This window comes from Hippoglossus stenolepis, chromosome 9, assembly GCF_022539355.2.
Source record: "Hippoglossus stenolepis isolate QCI-W04-F060 chromosome 9, HSTE1.2, whole genome shotgun sequence".
NCBI classification, from domain to species: domain Eukaryota; kingdom Metazoa; phylum Chordata; class Actinopteri; order Pleuronectiformes; family Pleuronectidae; genus Hippoglossus; species Hippoglossus stenolepis.
This window is the reverse complement of record NC_061491.1, coordinates 5332835-5356636: the sequence shown is the minus strand read 5'-3', so window position 1 is coordinate 5356636 and position 23802 is coordinate 5332835. Positions and strand designations below refer to the sequence as shown.

Below are 23802 nucleotides of genomic sequence, written 5' to 3'. Positions count from 1 at the left end.
TGGACAAACTAAACACCTTTTGAGTTTTTATGACAACTGAAAGCAACCACAGGTTCTCTTTCATGTTTGGAAGGGGAGGGTGAGGAGAGGAGTATTCAGCTGCAGCATGCAACTTCACCACTAGATGTCACTAAATTCTACACACTGAACCTTTAATTAGGACCTTACTTTGTGTATGGATGTTGGACACATAATTGGCCCCTCTGTGTGAATTGTGGCCCCTGATTTAGAAAAAAACCTAGATCCCCCACTAGTTGTGATTTGGTGCTAGCCAAATAAAGTTGAATTGGGATGAAATGCCTGGTGAGAAGAGTGAGCTGGTGTTGTTACAACGAATAAGCTGATCACACAGTCACCAGCCTGCTACACTGACGCCGACAGGAAACACTGACATTCATACAAACTGACTGCGGTGTGCACAAGAAGCTCACGAACACAAACCATTGGGTTTGAATGGGACGCACGCGTGTGTATGTTCCCGCTTCTCACTTCCTGGTTGCTTCCTGTATTCTCTCTCACGTCCCCCTGTTTGGACGGAGCTGGCGCCGCTCGTCCAATGGCGTTAGTCCACATGCGGCGCAGGGAAGAGGGCTTTAATAAAACCACAGTGTCAGAGCCGTGCCGAGCCACACAGAGCTGCGCCACGCTGAGGCACGGTACGGCACGGCACCGCACGGTTGCACACAGGGAGAACTGGATCAGGTGAATGCGGTCCTCAACGCGGGACACTGTCGCACACACTTTCCCATCACTTCCGGAGGTAAGAAGGCGAATCGGGGCATCTTCACCCAGACAGGGAAGAGGAATTCCACTCACTCCGACATCCTTCTCCTCCGCGAACCGCTTCAAGAATCTCCCCAGTGGCCCGAGGGACGCGTCGTTTGACCGCGGTGTGTATCCAGCTGCCCCTCCGGGTATCGACCCTCTCCAGGTGTCGACAGTGTGGTGAAGTGCGGTGCTGTCTGGCCGAAGCTGTGCGGGAAGGAGCCGTGTCTGTGTCCGCCATGGAGAACGCTCACACGAAGAGTGTGGAAGAAGTTTACAGTTATTTCTGCGTCAATGAGAGCACAGGGCTGTCCCTGGACGAGGTGAAGAGGCAGAAGGAGAAATGGGGCCTAAACGGTACGACAGCTTCCTTCTTTCTAAACACCCTCACCAACACAAAATACCAGCGCCGCCGGGACACGAACGAGACACGCGTTCAGAAATGTCTTGTCATTGTCAGTGTTCAGTGAATGTGGGGGAAAAGTCAGCACCGCCATCATCCTCCTCTTCCTCCTCCTCCGGCCGGTGTCATAAAGTGATCCGGCTGACGTCATCAGTGGTGACCTCGAGGGTTTCCCATCTCTCGCATAGTAACACAGTAATGATTTACTTAGAGGCCATTGTTGGGTGTCCAACACTGTTTTATTGTGTGTCGTTGAGTCACGGCTGCAGTGTGATAACACTGTTTAACATTGTGACAGTGTTGTGAAGTGTGGGGCACCTTGTTGGACACAGCACGCAGAGCTGGATGCTCCTCAGAGCTGGAGTCCACCACCTCAGCTCCATGTCCCTGCAGATCCAGCAGGCATCTGACAGTGACCGGTGGCCACGGGACAAGTAACCTTATCCGCCCGAGTTAATCTCCCTTGTCCCGGGGCTAAACAGTTGTTTTATATTAATACCACCTCGGAGGTCATGGAGGGTAAATCCCACCTCCTCTTAAATCACTCTGACCTTTCAGTCGATTGGAGATTTGTGAATCCTCAATAGGATCAAAACAGCGAGTTAAATTATTTCAGCATTTTTATCATTTATTCTAAGATCATTTTTTAACCAGTTTTCTTTTTAACATTCGTGCATCTCACGTTTGCAGCCACTGTTGTCATTGAAACAAAGTACAATGCAATACATAGATGAATTGTTTACAGTTCGTTAGGCAGAAGGGCCCATTGGCCCAAGTCTTGAATGCAGTCCCAGTAGAAAATGAAAGAAAAAGGATGACATTGAAAATACCCAATAGTGAGAATATTTCTATACACATTTTCTCAGAGTTGGATGTGGTATCTAGTCTAATTTCAATTAAGTCGATAAAACTGTATCATCGTGGTAATATGAAATATTCAGATACAGGAGCCTGTCTTTCTAAATAACATATCAAACCTTAAATTAAGTTTTTAGTTATATTTTTTCCATCAAGTACACATTCTTTATGCCCCCATTATACAGTATGTATGACTATATAATCATTTACCAAAATCTGAGGAGGAACTGGCAAAAGGGTGATTTTGTTCTGTGTAAGTCTGAGATTTGGCCCTGTCATAACACCTTTCTGTCTCGGAACATACCGAACTGCTCTTGTTATGGGAATCAGTTCCCCATAAAGAAACAGAAACCGAGAGTCATGTATCCGTCTGCCTAAAAAAGGCATTGATCCCTTTTCTTTTCTCTTTCATCCGTGTCCTGTGCCATCTTTGGATCGACCTTCTCCTCCTTCATACTGACAGAGTTACCAGCTGAAGAAGGTAATCACTACTGCCACTCATATTGTTCCTGTCGTTTTACATACGATTCTGTGACGGATTGTTTTAAACCTTTTCTTTTCTCCGCAGGGAAATCTTTATGGGAGCTTGTCCTCGAACAGTTTGAAGATTTGCTTGTTCGAATTCTTCTGCTGGCTGCGTGTATATCTTTTGTAAGTATATCTATTATCTATGTATATCTATTTTTAATGCTATTGGATACAACACAGTCCTATTGAAAGTGTGAACCTTACTGTACATTTTTACACCATGTAGACTTGTGTTACTGTTACTTTTGCTACTTCATCCATGACTGAATAGAGCTGAATTTACAAATTTGGGGCTCCTCACTCTGCTTGTGACCCACTGATTTATTTTACTCTCACTATTACTCCCCTTGTTAACTCCATCATGGTGTGTCCAGTAAATGAGAAATATGATGCACATATAATTTCAAGAATCCCAGGAGAAGTTATAGCATCCTACACATAGCTTTATCCTGCCACTTCTGACTGAAGGTGTTTATGTGAAGTCAAAAACTGCAGCCAGGATTATTATTAAGCCGTGTGTTGAATGGCAGGGGGTCAGTTTATGCATGGCATAGCACTGAAGTGTGAACGTCTTCAGTTTGTGTAACCCGGCTGAGGTTACACTCACACATTAGGGCGCTAAACAGCTGAGAAAGCTAGCGACCCATCTGAGGAATGGTGACAACAGCAGCGGCAGCATTGAGTTGCCATCACCATGTGCCGAGTAAGACATTTGAGTCAAGCGTGACTGCTGCTGCGTAATGACTTCGTCTGATCTCGCTGGAGACTCTGACTTATGATGCTAGAAACAGATAAATGTTTGATAGTAGGCTGACATTATGGGATTTTGACAAATCCGCAGACTGTCCAAATTCCAAGATTGACCGCCACATATTTATTTCCTTTTATTATTTTTTTTCTCGTACACATTGGTGGACCAGTTTTTACCGGCCCTCTCTGTGTGCTTGTCATCAGGGAATGCATGAGAGCGTGCTGCATGTCTGTTCTTACTGGCCAATCACAATATGTAATCACATCAGATGTGGTGAAGGTTGTTATTTGTTTGACTCAATGTAAAGCAACAGATCTGTGTATATTGACTTCATCGCAAATTATGTTACAGAGGTCTGAATAACATTTTGATAACTGACTTCCTGTGTGTGTGTGTGTCTGTGAGAGAGTTGGTATGTGGTGGGCAGTGCCCGGTCAGTTGATACAGAGGTGTCAGTGGCTGCTGTCTGACGGTGGAACAGAGCACCACTCAAGACCAAATTTGGGCCTCACCCCTCAGTGGGAGGGCTCTCGTCAAATACACCTCAACATACTTTTTTTTTTTCTCCCATTCTTTAATAAATGTATACCAATAGAATGTGGGAGCAATTCAAAATCAGAAAAGCTTTTATAGTTATGCCTAAAGTCTTTGGCATCCAGCACAGACACTTATGTCTCACAGAGGTTGATAGCTTTATTACATTTTGGGACATTAACTAATTGCCTGTGACACAATGTAATTTTAGACCAATTACAACAAGCCATAAGAGAGTCCAGGTCAGACTGTTTTAATGTCATAAGGTTTTAACGCTGGCGGTGAGACGTTCTTCTATAACAGACCTTTAGTATTCCATTAGAACTCCCTTTCTGAAATGGAAAGGTTTAAGTAGTTCCACTTAATATAGGTCTGACTGTGTTAATCTCAGCCCCTACAGTCTTCTTGTTGGCAGACATGTTTGCATTAGAGAGTCAAACACTCATGAGGTATCTTCCATTCCTCCACATCAGATGGGCTGTGCAGTGTCAGCAGTTAAAAAAAGTCAAAGATTTCAAATATCCACAGGAGAATAAAGAACAGTTGCTCACAGTGAATGGAATACATCTACTGCTAGATAAGCTCAGTCGTTGATGACTGAAGAGTGAAGAACAGTTTCTAACATATAGGTTGAGGATAATGTTGAGGGGCATTAAGATGCACTTGTATGCAATGTTTTTTTCCTCAGTAACTGAAGTTTTATGTAAGAAATGTGTGGGATGATCCTCGGCTGTGAACAGTCTCTGGCTTTGAACATGAGTTTCTAGCAGCTTATAAATGGTTAAATCCTCACATTTCTGGAATGAAACACTGCTGTCATAATAAAGGTCTATTTGAAAGACAAGAACCTGCCCACTTATTCTGAATGTATAATTTGTGACTGTGCAGCATCTTCTCCATTTTCCATACATTAGATGTTTTTTTTCTGCAGTTTCCCTGTTATGAGCAACTTTCTGTGTTCTTGGGAATTTCTTTTATTCACATTGTAAACGGATGCCTGCTTTTTGAGTGAAATGCATAATGTCATATTTCTCGTGTTGTTTTCAGGTCCTGGCCTGGTTTGAGGAGGGGGAGGAAACCATCACAGCCTTTGTGGAGCCTTTTGTAATCTTACTCATTCTTATAGCCAATGCCATCGTCGGTGTGTGGCAGGTGAGAAACTTTCACATCCTGGAAATCCCTGTATTGAAATCCCACTCCATCTCTTCTGTATCTGTGGAATATGCCTGGAAATCACTGTGATTTTCCTTTTTAAGTAAATTATCTTCTTTAAGATGATTTTTATTGATTTTTACCTTGGGATTAGTAACAGACATGAGCCAGTGTGGATTAGTGTTAAAACGAGATCCCTTATAGACCCATTTGATTGTAAGCACGTGTCTGTATCATGATGGACAGAGAGATACTAATATTGGGTACATGTGGCCAAATCCAGTGCATTCCACTACAATAGTCCTGATAGTTACACTACCTTCATCACCATGGCCATGAAATCGAAACCAGAGCAACATTATTGTGAATCAGTGTCCAAAATGTTTGAAACAAAACCCTGTGACGCCACTGGGACAAAAATAAGTCTGTATTTGGATTACAGCCAAACCTAATGTATATGGCAACAGAATGTATGTCAGTGAGACCATGCATCCATCAATGATCTGAAGATTGTGTCAAAGATGTTGGTGTTGTAATGTCAATGACACATCTGGATATGCCTGTAAGAAAAACTTCATAATGTTCCACTGGTGTTGAACGTTATCTAACAGTGTGGCAGCCTGCTGCTGTTTGTGGGTTTCAACATTTGTTTTACTTCCCTGGAACTCTAGATAAACAGTCTACTGAAAGTTATTTTTGTCACACAGAAGGCTTCCTTTTGAAAAGCAACAGTCAGTAATAGGTCAGTCTGTATCTCACACATGAGGCCTGCATTAACTTATTTTTCAGACGTGTGAGTCCACTGTGACGTATGTGTTACTCCAACAAAATTAATTAAACCAATTTAACAAATATTCTATCAGAACCAAGAACAGGCACTTTTCTTGGTTTAGCGCTTGTTGTCTCTTACTACTGAACCGATTCCCATGAATTTTTGCAGAGGAGTGGGGCCCTAAGAAGAACCCATTGACTTCTGTAGCAGATCATGATAAACTGTCTGATTCAGGGATTTTCACTTTAACGTGGCAAGATAGGGAGTTAGCCTTGAGGGAGGTATGCGCTCTCCAAGCTTCCTTATAGTTAGTTAGTGATATTATCAGCTCATCTCAAATGATGACACTAAGTGCTGTTCTCACCTCACCAGGAACGCAATGCTGAGGATGCCATTGAGGCACTTAAAGAGTATGAGCCTGAGATGGGGAAAGTCTACCGGCAGGACAGGAAAACTGTGCAGAGGATCAAGGCCAGAGAGATCATCCCTGGTGACATCGTAGAGGTTGCCGGTAGGTTTGCCTTGCTCTTGATTTTGTGCTTTTCTAAACAAACATGACTTCTGTTACTTCGTTATTGTTTTAACCTTATTCTACTGTTAAACTGTTGCATGTGTTGCTTAGATCAGAGCATCAGATAACTGAAACGGCTCAGTTGATTTGATTAGTGGATTTCTCTCCGGCAAAGGAAAATTCTGGATATCACATGAACCAGTTAGGAACAAACCTTGAAATTGATAGAGAATTGGCAAATTAATTCCTCTGCAGTCTCTATCAAGATTTGCTTGTTTTGCTGTGAAAGAGTTGGGTTTTTTGGGAGATGAAAGAAGGGATGTGGTGTTTTCATATGATGGTTTTGCGTCTGTGTTCGACTCAGCCCACTGTGACAGGTTAGACGATTCCAGGTATGGTCATGGGTCACATTTAGCACCAGCTCGAGTTGAATCCCTCATCCCCAAGTGCTACTGCGTCACACCCTGTTAGAATAATGTGTTTTGAGATGTTTTTGTTAACCCTGTGTCACAAAGGGCGAGAGGAAAAGGCTGTCCAGGCACACTTCACTGTGTGTGTCTGTGTGTATTCGTCAAGCTGCCACTGCATCTTCACAATTCATCCTAACACAACAGTTTCTCCCCATGCAGCATGGGAACAGGGCGCTAGAGTGATTCATGCTGCTGACGTCCAATCAGTGCTTCTTTTTTTTTAAGGGAGCTGTTTTCTCTCATGGTACAGTGTATGTATGACTCTGCAGAGGGAGGAACACAGATGTGTTGGGGAATGCTGGAGTCCTTAAAACACAGGCGTTATCTTGATACTCTGTTTAACCCTAAGCCACTGAAGTGATGCATAGTTTTTCTGTGCATACTGGTAGGTTTTATTTTTAGCTTTCATAGGCCATTTAGATTATGGAATGCAGTATTTATAGAGGCAGTGACAGTCGTGACGATGACAGGTGTCTGGTCCCACCCCGCACATGCCCATCCCATCCTGCTCTGGGAAGCATTGCTACGGTGGGTGACGTGGGAGTCCTCAGTAACCTTGACAAGGGCAAAATTGAGTAGGACTGTACAGGGATTTAAACTCTATTGTAATTTCTGTTTAAATGTGTTTTATATACTGTGTATAATTGGGATTTGGTCGACGGGGATAATCCCAACATTCTGATTATGACTTGCAAAAGAAGCTAAGTGTGGAAAGCTTTGTTTTTTAGGTCAAATTGAAAGAGAAGTTTGTGAGTCAGACGCACACTCATGTATATTAGAGACCCAGTCATCAAAACCTCTTGGTAGTGGTAGCTGCATGCTTTGCTGTCAGTAGCTTGAGGCTTACTCTAAAAAATGCAGCCCAGCAGGCAGCAAAAACAGGAGCTTGGCCATGAGTAGAAGCTCATCAGCTCCAGTTTACCACCGAAATCCTCCTAATTTCTTTTACAATGGTTTCTGTCACGCTTCCCCTTCTATAAATTTTATTTTCCTGAAGCTCCAGTCCAATGTGACCCCTGCCCATGCAGTGGAGGAATGTTATGACGCAGATGCATGCCGTTCGGCTGCTGAGCTCCAGGTAGAGGAAAGGGAGACGAGCCTGCAGCCAATCTGTGCTGCTCGCTGTCAGGGGGCTGCTGTGACTTTGAACGCTGCCTCCTACTCGCACCTCATCACTTATCAGCCCCACAATCGCATGCTCAATGTAGTCTGTTCAGTGTCATGGAAAATAACAAGCTGTGATGTGTCTCTCCAACTTTTATCTAGACTGGATAATTATTTGGTTTTATTTTTGTACCTTGGTGTTCTCAGATGTGATCTTGAAGCAGCTGAAGACCTGGGGGCTGTTATATGTGCTGGTCTCAGGCCAGTCTGCTCTTCTGTGGAGTCCTCAGACTGCTCTTGTTGGGTTGATAATATACTTGGTCAAACCAATGTGGCTCAGCAAAATCAAAACTAACCCTTGATTTGTTCCAAATTCTTACTATAACATAGATTTGTGATACTTTTGGGATGCGCAGGTGACAACAGCCTAGATCTGATAAAGGATTAGCTCACTCGCTGGGTTTCCAGTGGGTTTTAAGTTGTTTTCATACGACAACATGCTGCCAGTTTACAGTTTGGTGTTGTGAGGTTGCACATTTCTGGATGTTGGCCTTTCCTCAGAGCAGTGGAGCTCAGTGCGTTTGTTCCCTGCTGCCTGTGAAATTGTGAGTCTGGTCATGATGGGGGTCAGTGTGTTGGGGGGGCAGCGTACGGGGGAGGATCTCATCTGCTCTCATTGTGTTGGAGAGAGATGACCTTATAGGGAAGCGCTTTGTGGATCCACTCCATCGTGCTCAATGCACAGTGACCCTGCCCATCAGCACCCGCGCCCTCCACTAAGATTACCACGGATAGTATGTGGCATTTAATGTGGTCTGGCAAGCATCTATTGTCACTGAGGGACTTTCTTTTGGCAAAGGTTCCTGACTTGTCAGCAAGGCGGAGAGAAAAGGTCTGCTCTTGCCAACCAGGGAATGGGGCATTAGAATGTGAAGACCTCCCATAAAGAGAAGTCCTGCAGAAGGGAACAGAAGTTTTGAATCAAACCAGTCAGTACAAGTTGATTGTGCTGAAGTGTGCATGTAATGTTCAGCGTAAACTAAAGTATATAATTGTATAACCACATATAGACCAACAGCACCAGGCATGTTAACAATAACTACTATAGTGCACTGACTGGGAGTCCATGCTTTGCCATCTGGTTATAGATAGTGACATGTCAGACTTAGATGCAAGAGATGAGGGACCACTACAGAAAGTTATGACTGCAAGATGTGAGAAGAATGTACACTTTCCCTTTTTTTTTTTTAACCAGGATATAAAATCTGTACTTATTCTGACAGCTAGTGATTTCTTATTCACATACTAATGTCTATGGCTGCAAGGAAAAATTTGATGTATGCTTTCACACTATGTTTTGTCTGTAACTACAGCATGAGAACATTAGTCCAAAATTCATATTATTTGTCTTGCACCATCTAGGTTTTTTATTTTTTAAATGGTTTTAAATCTTGATGATTTCAAACCATTGTCTCATGCATTAATGCATTCATCATTAATGTACATGTAGATATGCTTGACTCTACCCCTAGTTTTTTTTTTTTTACAAAAGCTTTAGTGCTGCCAGTCCTGGCACAAGTTTTGTTACTATGGCAACGGAAACGGTTGTATGCGGATGTATGTGGAGGCCCAGCTTACTGCTGCTCAAGATTCATAACAGACAAAGGCAAAGCAGAGAGCTCCAGCAAACAGTGTTCGAGATCCTGCTTACATAACTGAGGTCGTAGGTGAGAATCTGCTGCCAAAGTCAAGAAACTACTCCACTGTTGGTAAATATTGGTTTATCACTCCCACCAACCAACTGATGACTAAAAATTACTTGATGTTCTTTTCTTGCTCATGAACAGTGAGGCTCACTCGTGACTTATACTGAAGCCCCCTTTCCATTGATCAAAAAACCTTCGTACATCTGGCTTTTGTCTGCAATGTAGTTGGATAAAATCGACATTCACTCCCAGATCAAATAATTCTGCAGTGGACACGGTTTCTTATCGGCAGTGATGGCAACGTTACAACTGGATGAGTGTGCTAATTTGGTGATTGTGAAAGAGTGTGAGGTGAGAGCGCGCCTCAGTTCATGACATTGAACATTTCACACTGGGGGAAAATAACTGCGACGCAAACTCCTCTACTGGCAATGGAAAAGGTGTTTTGGTGGGTTTACCCGTATTTTAAAAACCTAATTTCGGTGAAACAGAGTTGTAACATGGGCCCGGTTCAGACCTGGTATTAGCATCTGTCTCAGGTTATCCCATCACAATGAACAGCTCTGGGTACAGGTGGGAACTGCTACGTACCAAAGACGCATTCATGTTGAAGGAAAACCTTCTCATCTGGTCTACTGCATCTTTTATGAACCAAAATGTATTTACACATCTTCTATTTGTCTTTGTCATTACATTGATTTATTTATTACAGTATGATCAGTGGGGATTAGATTGACTGGAGACTCTAAATTGACGGTAGGTTTGAATGGTTGTTTGTTTCTGTATATGCTGGCCCTGCGATACACTGTCAACTCTCGCCCAATGTCAGCTGGGATTGGCTCCAGGTCCTCGTGAGGCCCTCGAAGGATAAGGGGTATAGATAATGGGTGATAATGAATCGTGTTAAATTGCATATAGAGTGCGGAAGTGAGATCTGATTACAAGTGATCAATGGAGACCTACTGTAAATGGAGATGCTCTCTAATGCCTAGTTTGAACTTTTATTCTTGGAGATGTCCACTTGTTGAGCAGGGTATGAACAGGGTAACAACTTTAAAAAAATATCTACAGTGAGAAGAGAAGGAGTGAAAGGTTACAGTTTTAGCTGTTTTATTAAAACATATCCATTTGGATAAAGTTTTTGCATTGGTGTGCATGTTTAAATGTAGCTAATGAGTGAATCAGTAGGAGCTGTGTTGGAAAGCTGCTGGATGCTTCACTTGTTGACCGCTCTGAAATGGCCCTCTCAACGTGACAGAAGGTCAGCCTTTTGTTCAGCTGCCATCTGCACATGTATCCTCCTGGCTGGCACTGACAAAGCCTGGCCCGCTGAACCACTCTCTCTTACCGAACACACGGCAAAGGCAGGTGCCAGTCAAAGCTGACTGCCTCGCTCCAGTGGCTGCCGGGCCTGCTGTTGAAAGGTCTGTTTATAAGGCACCTCTGGGAGTCATGTTGGGTGCAATGTTTTGCCAGGGTACACAGCGCTTTTGTCACTGTAAAATCTGTCGACTGTATGACCTGTTGGCAAGCACAAAGGAGATAAAGTGGTCGTGACTGAGGAGATGCTTGGACTGTTACCAAGTAGGATGTTGACACAAAGGGATAGATGAGATACACACACTAAATCAGAGCAGGTCTGCAGTGTAACACAGCCCCGGAACAGATCCATTGTGTCAGTGTCACAGAGTTTTAACACAGAGCAGTGGTTTCTTTATATGAGAACATCAGCGAGCACTTTTTGTTAGAAGCCTGTCCCTCTAGCCTTGTTTCTTGGCTCAGGTCACTCTATGAGGTTGTATTTCTTCAAAAGTAATGACTTAGCACAGGAAGTATTATACAATCATCCAGGATGTAATTGTGAAACGTTTTGGCAGAAGAAAACCTCTTACTTTTTGTTCCTGTGGCACAGCTGAGGGTGATCCTTTTAACATCTTAAAGGGGTGGGATCCCTGAACTGGATTCTTCTCTACAATGTGCAGATTATATGTAGTAGACTTAGTTTTTCGTGTGACTGACCCGCCGCCCACATGGCTCCATCTGTCTTTCTGTTCAGAAGCTACCTCTGGCTGCACCCATTGTTCCAGGTTCAGGTGGTTTAAAGGTGCAGCGGAGATCAACGTTAGTCCTTCTTAGAAAAGCTGTCACTGTGAGTCTTGATTGGCCTGTGGCTGCTGACAGATCAGAGTCTCTGGCAGGACATCAGATGTGTTGACGATCATCCAGCTTCTCACTGGGTTGTCTAAAATAGTAAAAAGTCAACACCTATGGAGCCGAAGTGTTGAAATGCATGTTACTATAACAAGGCTGTGCATTAGTTTGGAAATGAGTCAATGTAATTCCTTTTAATGGGATTTCAAGGTGAAACAGTATTATGTATTAAATTCCAAGTGTCAGTACCTCATCCCAAGTGTGTGAGGAGAGGTAGAGCAGCAGCAGCTCCATCTTTGTTCCCCTGTCTCTTCCTGTGCTGTGACAGTGTTGAGGAAGCAGCTGCCATCATACAGCCACGTTTAAACCTGATCAGGGCTTTAGGGAACATATCGAAATGCTTTTCCCATTTTTGGCTGCATGTATTGTTGGCCTCATCACTACTTTCCCCTCCCGTCCCTCAAGGGCATGGGGGGTTTTGGATTACCGTACATGTTCCCTCAAATTGGAATTTTGACGTTGGTATGTTTTTATCAAATCTTTTTCTGCTCAGAGTTTAGATTGTCATTTCACCTCTGTCATGATATGTTGTTAGGTTCTTAGATATTAAGCAGTCTTGTGTGAGGATTGTATTCTAACTATACCATGAACTTGGTTGGAGTCTTTTGTAACATTCTGACACAGTTTGCATTTTTAACTAAGTAGGCCTTTATGTAGACGCCCACAGAACTGTGCCATAACCTGAACCATTTCCCCAGTTTCCATCGCTTTTATGTACCATTAGGAAGCTGAATTGGGTCAGTGCAATTTCAATGTACCCAAATTGGCCTTTTCCTTTGAGACAGGCCTTTTATGGCTCACAAGTCCTCCATTTCCTCCTCTTTCTCTGGCTCTCCCTCTCTCTCCCAACAGCGATGGCAGCACCGTAATGAGCTGTGCCGCATCAGTTGAGCTGGCACTACTGTAAATATTTGTTAAGATCAGTGTCAGTAACATGAACCGTCATTTTCTTTGGGCTATTTTATATTATTTCCAGTAGATTTAGGGTTGTGTTGTTGGGCCTCTGTCATTTGAATTTGACACATGTTTGTGAATCTGTTAATAGTTGGAGACAAGGTACCTGCTGACATCCGGATCTGTTCCATCAAATCAACCACCTTGAGAGTTGATCAGTCCATTCTGACCGGTGAGTCATTTCTGCTGCTTATATCCTATCCATTAATTTATCATTTACATTTTCAGTTCGTAAATCTAACTAAAATGTTATGAATTAATTTACAACTCTAACATCTGTACATAAATCCCATTTAAAACGTTTTCTGTAATTGTTGCTTATTGCACATTAATCTTTTCAGCAGAGCCTGACAATGTCATCCAGACTTTCACTGCTCATATTTAAACATTTGACTGAATTTCTGCTTGTTATTTATAAATAAATATTTAGTCATATATTGAAAGTCACAAGTTTAGCTAAAGGAAATAGTAAAGCCCTTACTTAAGGCAGCAGGCAAATGAGGCTCCTCATTGTTTTCAAAGTTTTCAGTATCACCATCCAGCCTCTTTAATACTGTATCCCTAATACACAAAGCTGCTTTTAGATATGGACACTCTTTTATTTGCGTCTTGAGTATGTATTTTTATAACTAAGATTATATTTTTGATTAAATACGTTATATATCTTCAAACTAATTTTAAATTCTCCACTGATGCTCCCTTTTTATTTTTTTTAACTAAGAGCGCACAGTTGTCCTAGTTAACCTCATCAGAATGCTACATTTTTAGGGCTATGCTAAAGCAAAAAATGTTCCCCTTGACACATGGTCTAAAATTGACTGTATCTCAACTTTCTTTTTCTTCAAAATGGTCCTAATACTCTGAGTATGAACAAGATTAATTAGTGTATCATGACAGTTTCCAGTTAGCACATTTTTGTGTCTGAATTGAAACATTCATGAGCGTGGGGGTAAAGATGAGTGAGGCAGCATGAATGATCAGCACTATAGATCTCTGTAGAGATACCTGACTGTACTTTGTTCTCCACACAATGTGCAGAGACTAATGCAATGTGATTTGAGCTGATACCATGTGATGTCTCTGTAGGTGAATCTGTCTCAGTCATCAAACACACCGACCCTGTGCCCGACCCACGTGCCGTCAATCAGGACAAGAAGAACATGCTCTTCTCCGTAAGCTCAGCTCACACACCCTGTTGACCTTGAACTTCTTGTTTTAGTTTTTGTCGACTCCCTGGAATAACGTATAATTTCAAGATGTGAGAACTTATCAGATGTACTTGAGCCAACAGGTCTATACTTGCCATTTCAGGGTACTAACATCGCTTCTGGGAAGGCCGTGGGTGTGGTTGTTGCCACCGGCGTTAACACAGAGATTGGTAAGATTCGTGACGAGATGGCTGCCACTGAGCAGGAGAAGACGCCCCTGCAGCAGAAGCTTGACGAGTTTGGCGAGCAGCTGTCCAAGGTCATCTCCCTCATCTGCATTGCCGTGTGGATCATCAATATCGGACACTTCAACGACCCCGTCCACGGAGGCTCCTGGATCCGTGGGGCGGTCTACTACTTCAAGATCGCTGTGGCGCTGGCCGTGGCCGCAATCCCCGAGGGTCTCCCTGCCGTTATCACTACCTGCCTGGCTCTGGGCACTCGCCGCATGGCCAAGAAGAACGCCATTGTCCGTAGTCTGCCATCTGTTGAGACCCTGGGCTGCACCTCTGTCATTTGTTCTGATAAGACAGGAACCCTGACAACCAACCAGATGTCTGTGTGCAGAGTGAGTCACACATACACACTCACACTCCTGGTGCACTGCTGAGCCATATAGTAGCAAGTGCTTTGTCATCTCTGTTGTCGCTGCCTGTTGCTTGTATTAGGTGACAGTCTGACTGTGGCTGGGTAACTCACCTTAAATACATGTGTCACACTGACTGCCAAGAGAGAGAGTGGAGTGTTCCTCCTGCTCACATATCCAGATATCTAACTGTTGAGCCACTCCTCTAACTTATGCTTATCTCTTGAATGACTTGCAGTGCTGCAGTTGCATAACTGACCTTGCGTCACCAAGCTGCAGAGCAGGCAGCCCGTAGTTCCTTTCTCTCTTCCTCTGTCTGTGAGAGGCACCCTGCTGCTACTTGGCCCCACATTCAGCATTTATTAAAGTTTGATTCTGTCTTGTTGCCTGTTCTGTGCTTTATTCAGTACTTTGACAAAGCCTGAATTAGACCTGAGGCTTTAATTTACAGTTTTTTATCTCGCACTGTTTGGGTCTCGGTTTTGTTTGGCCATGATTGAAAAGCCTTACAGCTCTGCAGTTACTGCAGTTTTTAGCAATGTGTGGTGATTCACAGTGAGCCATGTCATTAAACCACAAAGGAGAAACCATTCACACTTGGGGCATGCAGGCAAAAGCTTTATAAAGAGGTTTGCTGCTAACGGTATTCACACATCTCTCTTACAATAAAAAAGAAATCAAAATGACTACAGTGTAGATAAATGGCTAGAAGTTTTATCACAATTGCCTGTTGTCTTGTCTTGTAGTGTTTTGCTTCCTGATGCTATGTATAGAGCCCAAGTTACTGACCAGGATCAGTTTTGAACGTTTTTTTAAATTCTGTAAATGAGTCATTCGAGGCCTTTTCGCTATAAATATCAGAGAAATGCAGTAGCAGTATGTGACAGATTGTCATTACCCATGTCATATAACCCATCTAGGTGTGTGTGTGTGTGTGTGTGTGTGTGTGTGTGTGTGTGTGTGTGTGTGTGTGTGTGTGTGTGTGTGTGTGTGTGTGTGTGTGTGTGTGTGTGTGTGTGTGTGTGTGTGTGTGTGTGTGTGTGTGTGTGTGTGTGTGTGTGTGTGTCAAAGCTTCCGGTGGGAGCAGGCCTGTCACTTTAGCTTCTTTCTTTTGGGCACAGCTTCCTTTTTTTCTCTGGCTCCCTGGCAGTCCTGTGTGTTTACTAATGGGAAGAAACTAAACACCCTTTTCTCACATTAGGCATTGGGCCACCCTGCCGGGCCCTCACATAGACGCGCTAACACTGCAGGCTAATCTACTGTCTAAACAGAGTCGTCACATTGCAGGTCCAATTGGGATTTCTGTGGTTTCTGGTGCCACCTAATGTGCCAGTAAAGAAACTGTCAGTCGATTCCTTCAGTGGTGTGACTTTCGATGACGTCTCCTTTTGGTTTTTGTCTCAGATGTTCATCATCAACAAAGCTGAAGGTGAGAGCTGCGCTCTGTCAGAGTTCACCATCACAGGTTCTACCTACGCACCTGAGGGAGAAGTGTGAGTACTATACAGCTGACTTATCTCATTGGTTGAACTGGACAATGTTTCTGTTATTATATATAGTGCACACACATACACACTCGTAGGCTAATACTCTGCTCGCCCTCAGGTACCAGGATGATAAACAAGTGAAGTCCTCCCAGTATGATGGCCTTGTTGAACTGGCCACCATCTGTGCTCTGTGTAACGACTCCTCCCTGGACTTCAATGAGGTCTGAACCCTTAACTTTGTTTTATTGAAAAGCTTTAGCACTTAGTATGAACTAAGTATGTATGTACTGTACAAAAGTGTAGAGTTTGTCCCTAACTGGTAAGTCACTTAGGACCTAAGGGCACACACTGGTGTGAAAACCATTTGGTAGATGTGACAGTTCATTTAAAGTTGTATGACTTCTGGTGATTAACATTGAAAATATTGTGTTATTTAATAAATAAATAAGGAAAGAAAGAGGGAAAGTGCATAACCACAGGAATAGGGTTGGGTATCGTTTGGGTTATATTCTGATACTGTTTCCTAAACGGTGCCAGAACCATTGCTTTTTTTCTTTCTTTTTTGTTGCCACCAGAGTTAATAGTGTTATCTTGACACGTGTGGTGATGTTTATGTCGCCTGCAAGCAGGGAACTATTTCAGTATATAGTTCAGACACTGAAATGAGGCAACAATGTTGTACACCTGTTAGTCACTGTTACAACAATGTAACATTGTTTCATTTTTTTAATTGTTTATTTGTGTAAAAATTCAAACAAAAATCACTTCTATGGGTTAACTTAAATGTTTCTGCGAGTGTTTTATAGATTGAAGAGAAATGAATGAGAACATTTTTGATTCCTCAGGTCAAAGGTGTGTATGAGAAGGTCGGCGAGGCCACAGAGACGGCGCTGACATGTCTGGTGGAGAAGATGAACGTGTTCGACACCGAAGTCCACAGCCTGTCCAAGATTGACAGAGCTAACGCCTGCAACTCTGTGAGTGACCGCTACTCCCTCACCTGCTCACACTGCACATTTCCACCGCTCCCACTCAGCACATTCTCTCTCTGTGTCCTGTTGTCTCATCAGGTGATCAAACAGCTGATGAAGAAGGAGTTCACCCTCGAGTTCTCCAGAGACAGGAAGTCCATGTCCGTCTACTGCACCCCGAACAAGTCTCGTTCTTCCATGGGCAAGATGTTTGTCAAGGTATAATCACAAAAACATGTGCTAAGGATTGACTGATAGTGTTGCTATGCATTTATAAACCGTTTATTTCTCTTTTGCACCTCACAGGGGGCCCCAGAGGGAGTTATTGAGAGATGCACTCATGTCAGAGTTGGAAACAGCAAAGTTCCCCTCAACAAAAGTATCAAAGAAAAGATCATGTCTGTGATCCGTGACTACGGGACAGGTCGGGACACCCTAAGGTGCCTGGCTCTGGCCACACGAGACAGCCCACCCAAAATGGAGGACATGATACTGTTAGACGCAGCCAAATTCGTGGATTACGAGGTGAATTTTCACTTAAGTTAGATCAAATTGGCTGTATTTTGGTGTCCACGTGTAGAGTATCTATTATCTAGTATTTCAGTCCCGTCTTTGTCTCCCTGCATTCAGTCCGACCTGACCTTCGTCGGCTGTGTCGGCATGCTTGACCCTCCCAGACAGGAGGTGGCCGCCGCCATCAAGCTGTGCCGCAAGGCTGGCATCCGCGTCATCATGATCACCGGGGACAACAAGGGCACGGCCGTGGCTATCTGCCGCCGCATCGGCATCCTGAGCGAGGAGGATGACATTGAGCGCATGGCCTTCACCGGACGGGAGTTCGACGACCTGTCGCCAGCCAGCCAGCTAGAGGCTGTGACTAATGCTCGCTGCTTTGCTCGAGTTGAGCCTTCCCACAAGTCCAAGATCATTGAGTTCCTGCAAGGATTTGACGAGATCACGGCTATGGTATAAATTCTAGAAGCTGATTCTGCAGGGGTTCTCAAACCTATCCTTAACATGCTATTTGAAATACATATGATTTCTATTAGTGTGTGTTTACAGGCACCTTTTAACTGCATTTTGGTAGTAAAGTTGGTCATAAATCCATTATTGGTTGACATGGTCTGAAATCTGTTGATACGCTGTCTTTGCTGGACTTGTAAGCGACATGTTCATGGTGCTGATGTAGAGGATTGTACTGTCGATAATAAAGTGTTTGTTTACAGACAGGTGATGGAGTGAACGATGCCCCTGCTCTGAAGAAGGCAGAGATCGGCATCGCCATGGGCTCTGGCACTGCCGTGGCCAAGTCAGCCTCTGAGATGGTCCTCGCCGATGACAACTTCTCTTCTATTGTGGCCGCCGTTGAAGAAGGCCGAGCTATTTACAATAACATGAAGCAGTTCATCAGATACCTTATCTCCTCCAATGTGGGAGAAGTCGTTTGGTGAGTCTCCTCAGGAGCAGATGATTTTACAATAGATTGAGTCCATAGCATTGCAGTAGATTGAATGTATGACTCGTTGCAGCTTGTCAGTGCATCTTCTTATTGAGTCACTTCTGCTTAAAGCATCTTTCTGACGGCTGCACTGGGTTTCCCTGAGGCTCTGATCCCAGTTCAGCTGCTCTGGGTCAACCTGGTGACGGACGGCCTCCCCGCCACTGCCCTCGGCTTCAACCCCCCAGATCTGGACATCATGGACAAGCCGCCCCGCAACGCAAAGGAGCCCCTCATCTCTGGCTGGCTCTTCTTCAGATACTTGGCCATTGGATGTGAGTTGTGTTAACATCAAATATTCTTTAATCTGCTGTCATGTTGTTTTATAAATAAATTTGTTCTCTGAGACAATCTGTGTTTGATGATGGTGTTATTCTGGTATCTTTGCTCCCAGGCTATGTGGGTGCAGCCACAGTGGGAGCTGCTGCCTGGTGGTTTATACTCTCTGACGATGGACCTCAGATCACTCTGTACCAGCTGGTGAGTGTGTCTCTATGAAAACCTTTCCTACAGTGCCCCCTCAGCTCTCTGCCTCCCCCTCACTGCCCTGCTGTCCCCCCCACACAGAGCCACTTCCTCCAGTGCAGCCCGGACAACCCAGAGTTCGAGGGACTGGACTGTCACGTGTTCGAGTCGCCCTACCCCATGACCATGGCCTTGTCTGTGCTCGTCACCATTGAGATGTGCAATGCTCTAAACAGGTAGCTGCAGCTCATAAAATCGTCTGGTCTCAGAAGATGGAGGACAAACTAAATAACTGAGTCACCACTCTCTGTTCTCTCCTCTGTAAAGTCTGTCAGAGAACCAGTCCCTGCTGCGGATGCCACCCTGGGAGAACGTTTGGCTGCTGGGGGCCATCTGCCTCTCCATGTCCCTCCACTTCCTCATCCTCTATGTGGAGCCTCTGCCTGTGAGTTATACAAGAACAGTTTATTCAGTTATGACTGATATAATTTAAAAAAGATAACTCAGACAGGATCTGGCTGCTTGTTGTTGCAGCTGCCATCTTCTTACAGGGTTTCTGTGGGGTCTTAAAAAGTCAAAAATTCAATTATTGGAATTTGAGGCCTTAAAAAGTCTGAAATTCTTAAAAAAATATGGAGTACTAGGTCTAAAATACGTTTATATAGGTCTTAATCCTGTTAACATTCATTTAACGCTTCTTCCATCACACTGATGGAACAGAGAAAGAGAAATGTTTTGTGGAATGCGTAGTTTGTAATGTCTTCATGTGTTGCAATTCTTTCTCTACGTTAAAAATCTTTCATTAACTTGTTGTAATAAAACTACAAACAAACAGAGTAGTACCGTACACTGGTTGTGGGACAGACCATGGACACCTACTATCTGTAGCTTGTTAGATAACCTGGTGTAAATCATTTTGAGACTCTGGTCCTTCAAATGCAACCTGCAGCCCTGTTCTTAGCTTGGGACTCGTGTGGTTTTTCTGCCCCCTTGTGATTGAAAGGTTTCACTACCAACACATATGGCTGTGTCTCGAGGTCTTCATTTTGCAGACTGAATCGTCATCTCTTCATCTTAATTCTTTTTGTTTCATAACTCACTTAAAGATATTGTAAAGCATTTTACCTTCATTAGATGGTTCATACTAGGCACACAAGAAATCATGATAGAGGGAGGGAGGGGTATGACCTGCAACAACTGTCCAGTTCTCATCAGGATGTAGGAGATGCATCTTAAAGGACTAGTTCAACAGTTTGGGAAATATATTTGCTTCTTGCTAATAGTTAGATGAGAATACTTTAAATCGAGGTAGGTCATTTGCTGATAATCCTCTACCTGAGAACATGGTAGGAATGGAGCTTATTTTAAATTCAACATTTGCACCTGTGTATTGCTGTTTCTTCTACTTCACATGGGATCTGTAAAGATGGCGGATGTTCCACCTCTCTCCGCGAGGTCAAAACCAAACCTCGTCATATTGGGTTTAGTGGGTTAGGGCACGGCCACACATGCTCGAATGTAGCAGTGGTGAACCTTAGCGTGGGAGTGAATAAAACATTCACTTCCTGTGGCGACCCCACCATATCGCTTCCCATGTGTGACAGTGCCCTGAAAATCAAATGACAACCCACTATCGCTTATCAAAATGAACAATATATTGTTTTAAGACCACATTTTTCACAATATCCTCTGTAGTTAATCGAGAAGCTCTTTTCTTTCTCTATTTTTAAATATCCTGCAACTGTGTAGATACAGTTTTTCTGTTTTTTATATTTTTTTATATTTTTCAGATTAGGTTGAGTTATTGTTGTCGTCCTGGAAAAACTATCAGTAAATATGAAGTTACAGTTAGCAGCTCGTTAGTTTAACAAGAGACGAGAAATCGGGGCGACAGCTAGCTCGGCTCTGTCGAAGTCAGAGCTTCAGACGTGCTGGCAGGTGGATTTTGTTACTGGCTGGACTGTGACTGTGACATGTGGAGAAGTAGAGGTTCATCTCCTTACACAGTCTGCATACACACTAATTATCCTGTAAATATTAAGAAGTAGCTGTAACATTCAATGATATCTCTCTCTCAGGTCATCTTCCAGATTACTCCTCTGGACGTGACCCAGTGGATGATGGTGCTGAAGATCTCTCTGCCGGTCATCCTGCTGGACGAGCTGCTTAAGTTTTTGGCCAGGAACTACTTGGACTTTGGTAAACAGCTGGAGAAGCCGGCCGCCAGAGGCTGCTCTCTGTCTGCATGTACCGAGGGCATCTCCTGGCCCTTCGTGGCCATCTCCCTGCCTCTGTTGCTGTGGATCTACAGCACCGACACTAACGTGTCCGCCATGTTGTGGCCCTGACTGACTCCTGTGCACACCCCCCCTCCTCCCCCCTCCTCCCATGCACCAGTGTGAAGTGGGAATTAACGCACACATCTAACACCCTCACATTCATTCGGAACAACTCGCAGTCGACCCGTGCACCTGCTCTGATGGCCTGTGTGCTGTGAGATCTTTTGTATTTAGGACATTTTCACTGTTACATATTTTTACATAGGGAGAGATGCAGACTGGGGGGTTTAGGTCCTACTTTGACTCTGACTGACATCATATCCATGTTTTTATTTTTGGTTTACCATCATGCGTTTCCTCTCTTATGATCTCCTGTTTTGAACAGTGTAGGAGCCCATCGTTTCGGAGCTGTGTGTTGAGCTGTACAGAGAATTTACACTATTTTATAATGATTAATATTTTTTAATTTTGGGGGAGGGGCTGCAGGGACAGGACTGCTGGGTGTGAAGATGATTGAGCTGTACTGGGGCCAAGACTTGATTATGTATACATATCGATATATATATATATATATATATATATATGTATTTGCCCTAGCACAAATTTCTCTCGTCAGTTTTGAGCTCCGTGCATCTTGTTCGGTTATTATTTTCTGCATTAGGCAGAGCACAGCTACCTCGATGCTGTTAATAGAACCATTACTACCCATCAGTCTTAACAACCACTTACACATTATACCTTTTGTCGTGTTGAGGTAAGCACCAAATAGTTTTGCAGTAGAGAAAGCTACTGACATGCGTTTTTAATGTCGAATATATTTTTCTTTTCTCTGTTATTGGAGGGAAGAGCAGATGAACATGTTACCTGTGTGATTCAGAGCATTTTCTTTTTTTTATATAAACAGCCTGTTGTTAAATTTGTTTACTTGAAGAAAACACATTTGTCTTGATTTTCTCTTTTAATTTAAATTTGAGATTGTCTTCATTTTTTTAAATCTTAATTACAGTTTATAACGTCTGTAAAATGTGCACATACTGTACCTGAATATGTAAAGATGGCACCAAGAAGCTGTCAGTTGTATCAGCTGAGCACAACACGGACACCGAGACCTCTGAAAGGCTGAAATCCTCCATCATTGGAAGAGTCTGTATATGTGTACATAGCACACAAAGTAGAATCTCTGTATAGAATTTTGTTCTTGCTGTAAAATGCTCCATACCGTCACACTCGTTTACTTAAAGCCTGGTCCCAGCCTCTCTGCATGTCTGCTCCAGTGTAACCAGGCCTGTGAGTGTTTTGAGTTTTATTTTAACATTTGTTTCTTCCAACGCCTTCCACCTGTTAACCTGCAGAGTGAGTACACCTTGACCTGCATGCCAACCACTACTGTTCTCGTCTTATACGTAGTCACAACTTTGCAGTCAGTCGCTGCTTGTGTTAGAACGACAGCAGCGACGTCTCATGCTTTTTAAAGATGTAGCGTAAATGGTACGGACGAGAGGTTTGTGTTGAAATGCCTTCAGTGTCACAAAGTGCCAGCAACGTGAGCCGAGCATTTTAAACTGGTGCAGTGGTTACTTTTGATTGTAGACTGGCTGCATGTTTTGGCAACTGACAGTGAATGACATTAAAGTGCCCCCACACCATGACAGGACATGGTTTTATCTTTCATTTAGGTCCTAATCTCCTGCATGGCCTTTATTGGTCTGTTAAAGAAAATTAGTGTTGAATTTAAATGATTTTCTGCCCTGTTGTTTTGCCTGTGGCCTGTGATTCCTGAGTCCATTGATTTGATTCTCGTTTGTTTTTTTTCCTTCTTTGCAGCAAAGGCCAAGTAAGCCCACCTCCACTCCAAATTACTTCCAGGAACCTTGGTTGTGTTTTGTGTTGTGCATGTGTGTTTTGGGCCGCACATCTTACAAGAGCTGCATGTCAGTGACGTCATATGAAGACAGGGGCTCATTAAAGTTCATACATCCTTTTATAGAGAGGCCATAAATTAATGTCTGATGAAAACTAGCCAATCCCACCTCATGAGTCCTTCCATCCTCGTGCATGAAGAGCCTTAGACTACGATACAGTGCTCATGCCATCTTTTTAGACTAAGATCTTAGTACTGTGTGCAGTAACTTGTACATGATTCCATGGTGCATGTCTGCTTGATCAGCCATCTGTTTTACCAGACTTGTGTAATATTAGACAATGTATAGTATTGGTAAATAGAATAGACATTCGTCAGATAGTACAAATGTTAAATAAGCTCAAAAACACAGTTCATCTTTCCTAAGGAAATACTTTTATGGGACATTCAAAAACCAAACAGACTTTTTTTTTTTTGGCTTTGCACTGAGATGTGCAACATGTTCGGGGCAGATTTTATTTAATTTTTTTGCCATATCTGAAGGCAGACGTGCAGCGGTGCAGATGTTTTACTATGAGAACGGCAGGCAGTCCCTCGATGGCGTTTCATGCCAAACTGCTGTACTGTATTTTCAGAGATGATTGTACAATGTATCACATGAACTTTGGTTTCAGGTAAATAAAACTGTCATTGACATTATGAGCTTTTTTCTCCTGGTGTCATTTAAA

At 43.3% G+C, this 23802-nt stretch overlaps 1 protein-coding gene across 3 annotated transcripts; it reads left to right on the top strand.

The window, feature by feature from the left end:
• Positions 1-604: 604 nt before the first annotated feature.
• On the top strand, positions 605-23773 carry atp2a2a (ATPase sarcoplasmic/endoplasmic reticulum Ca2+ transporting 2a). 3 transcript variants are annotated; one of them, XR_007032950.1, is made up of 21 exons: positions 605-1122; positions 2490-2507; positions 2595-2677; positions 4887-4991; positions 6136-6274; positions 12811-12891; positions 13806-13891; positions 14031-14495; positions 15918-16006; positions 16119-16221; positions 16846-16977; positions 17071-17190; positions 17278-17496; positions 17602-17937; positions 18198-18418; positions 18542-18744; positions 18864-18949; positions 19037-19170; positions 19262-19379; positions 21013-22566; positions 23038-23773. XR_007032950.1 is itself a non-coding variant. In XM_035165604.2 (21 exons), the coding sequence occupies exons 1-21, from the start codon at positions 1005-1007 to the stop codon at positions 23049-23051; spliced, it is 2991 nt and encodes a 996-aa protein (XP_035021495.1). In that variant the 5' UTR covers positions 606-1004; the 3' UTR covers positions 23052-23773. The 3 variants fall into 3 exon arrangements, 2 of the variants coding, with proteins under 2 accessions (XP_035021494.1, XP_035021495.1); XM_035165604.2 differs by having other exon boundaries at positions 606-1122; positions 21013-21133; XM_035165603.2 differs by having other exon boundaries at positions 21013-23773.
• The last annotated feature ends 29 nt before the right edge of the window (positions 23774-23802 follow it).

What these genes read in the sequence shown, in the direction of transcription:
- atp2a2a (XM_035165603.2), top strand. Translation starts at nt 1,005, where the DNA reads ATGGAGAACGCTCACACGAAGAGTGTGGAAGAAGTTTACAGTTATTTC. An exon ending in TGATCAGTCCATTCTGACCG is followed by an intron (nt 12,892 to 13,805) that starts GTGAGTCATTTC and finishes ATGTCTCTGTAG; the next exon opens with GTGAATCTGTCTCAGTCATC. An exon ending in CCTCCCTGGACTTCAATGAG is followed by an intron (nt 16,222 to 16,845) that starts GTCTGAACCCTT and finishes TTGATTCCTCAG; the next exon opens with GTCAAAGGTGTGTATGAGAA.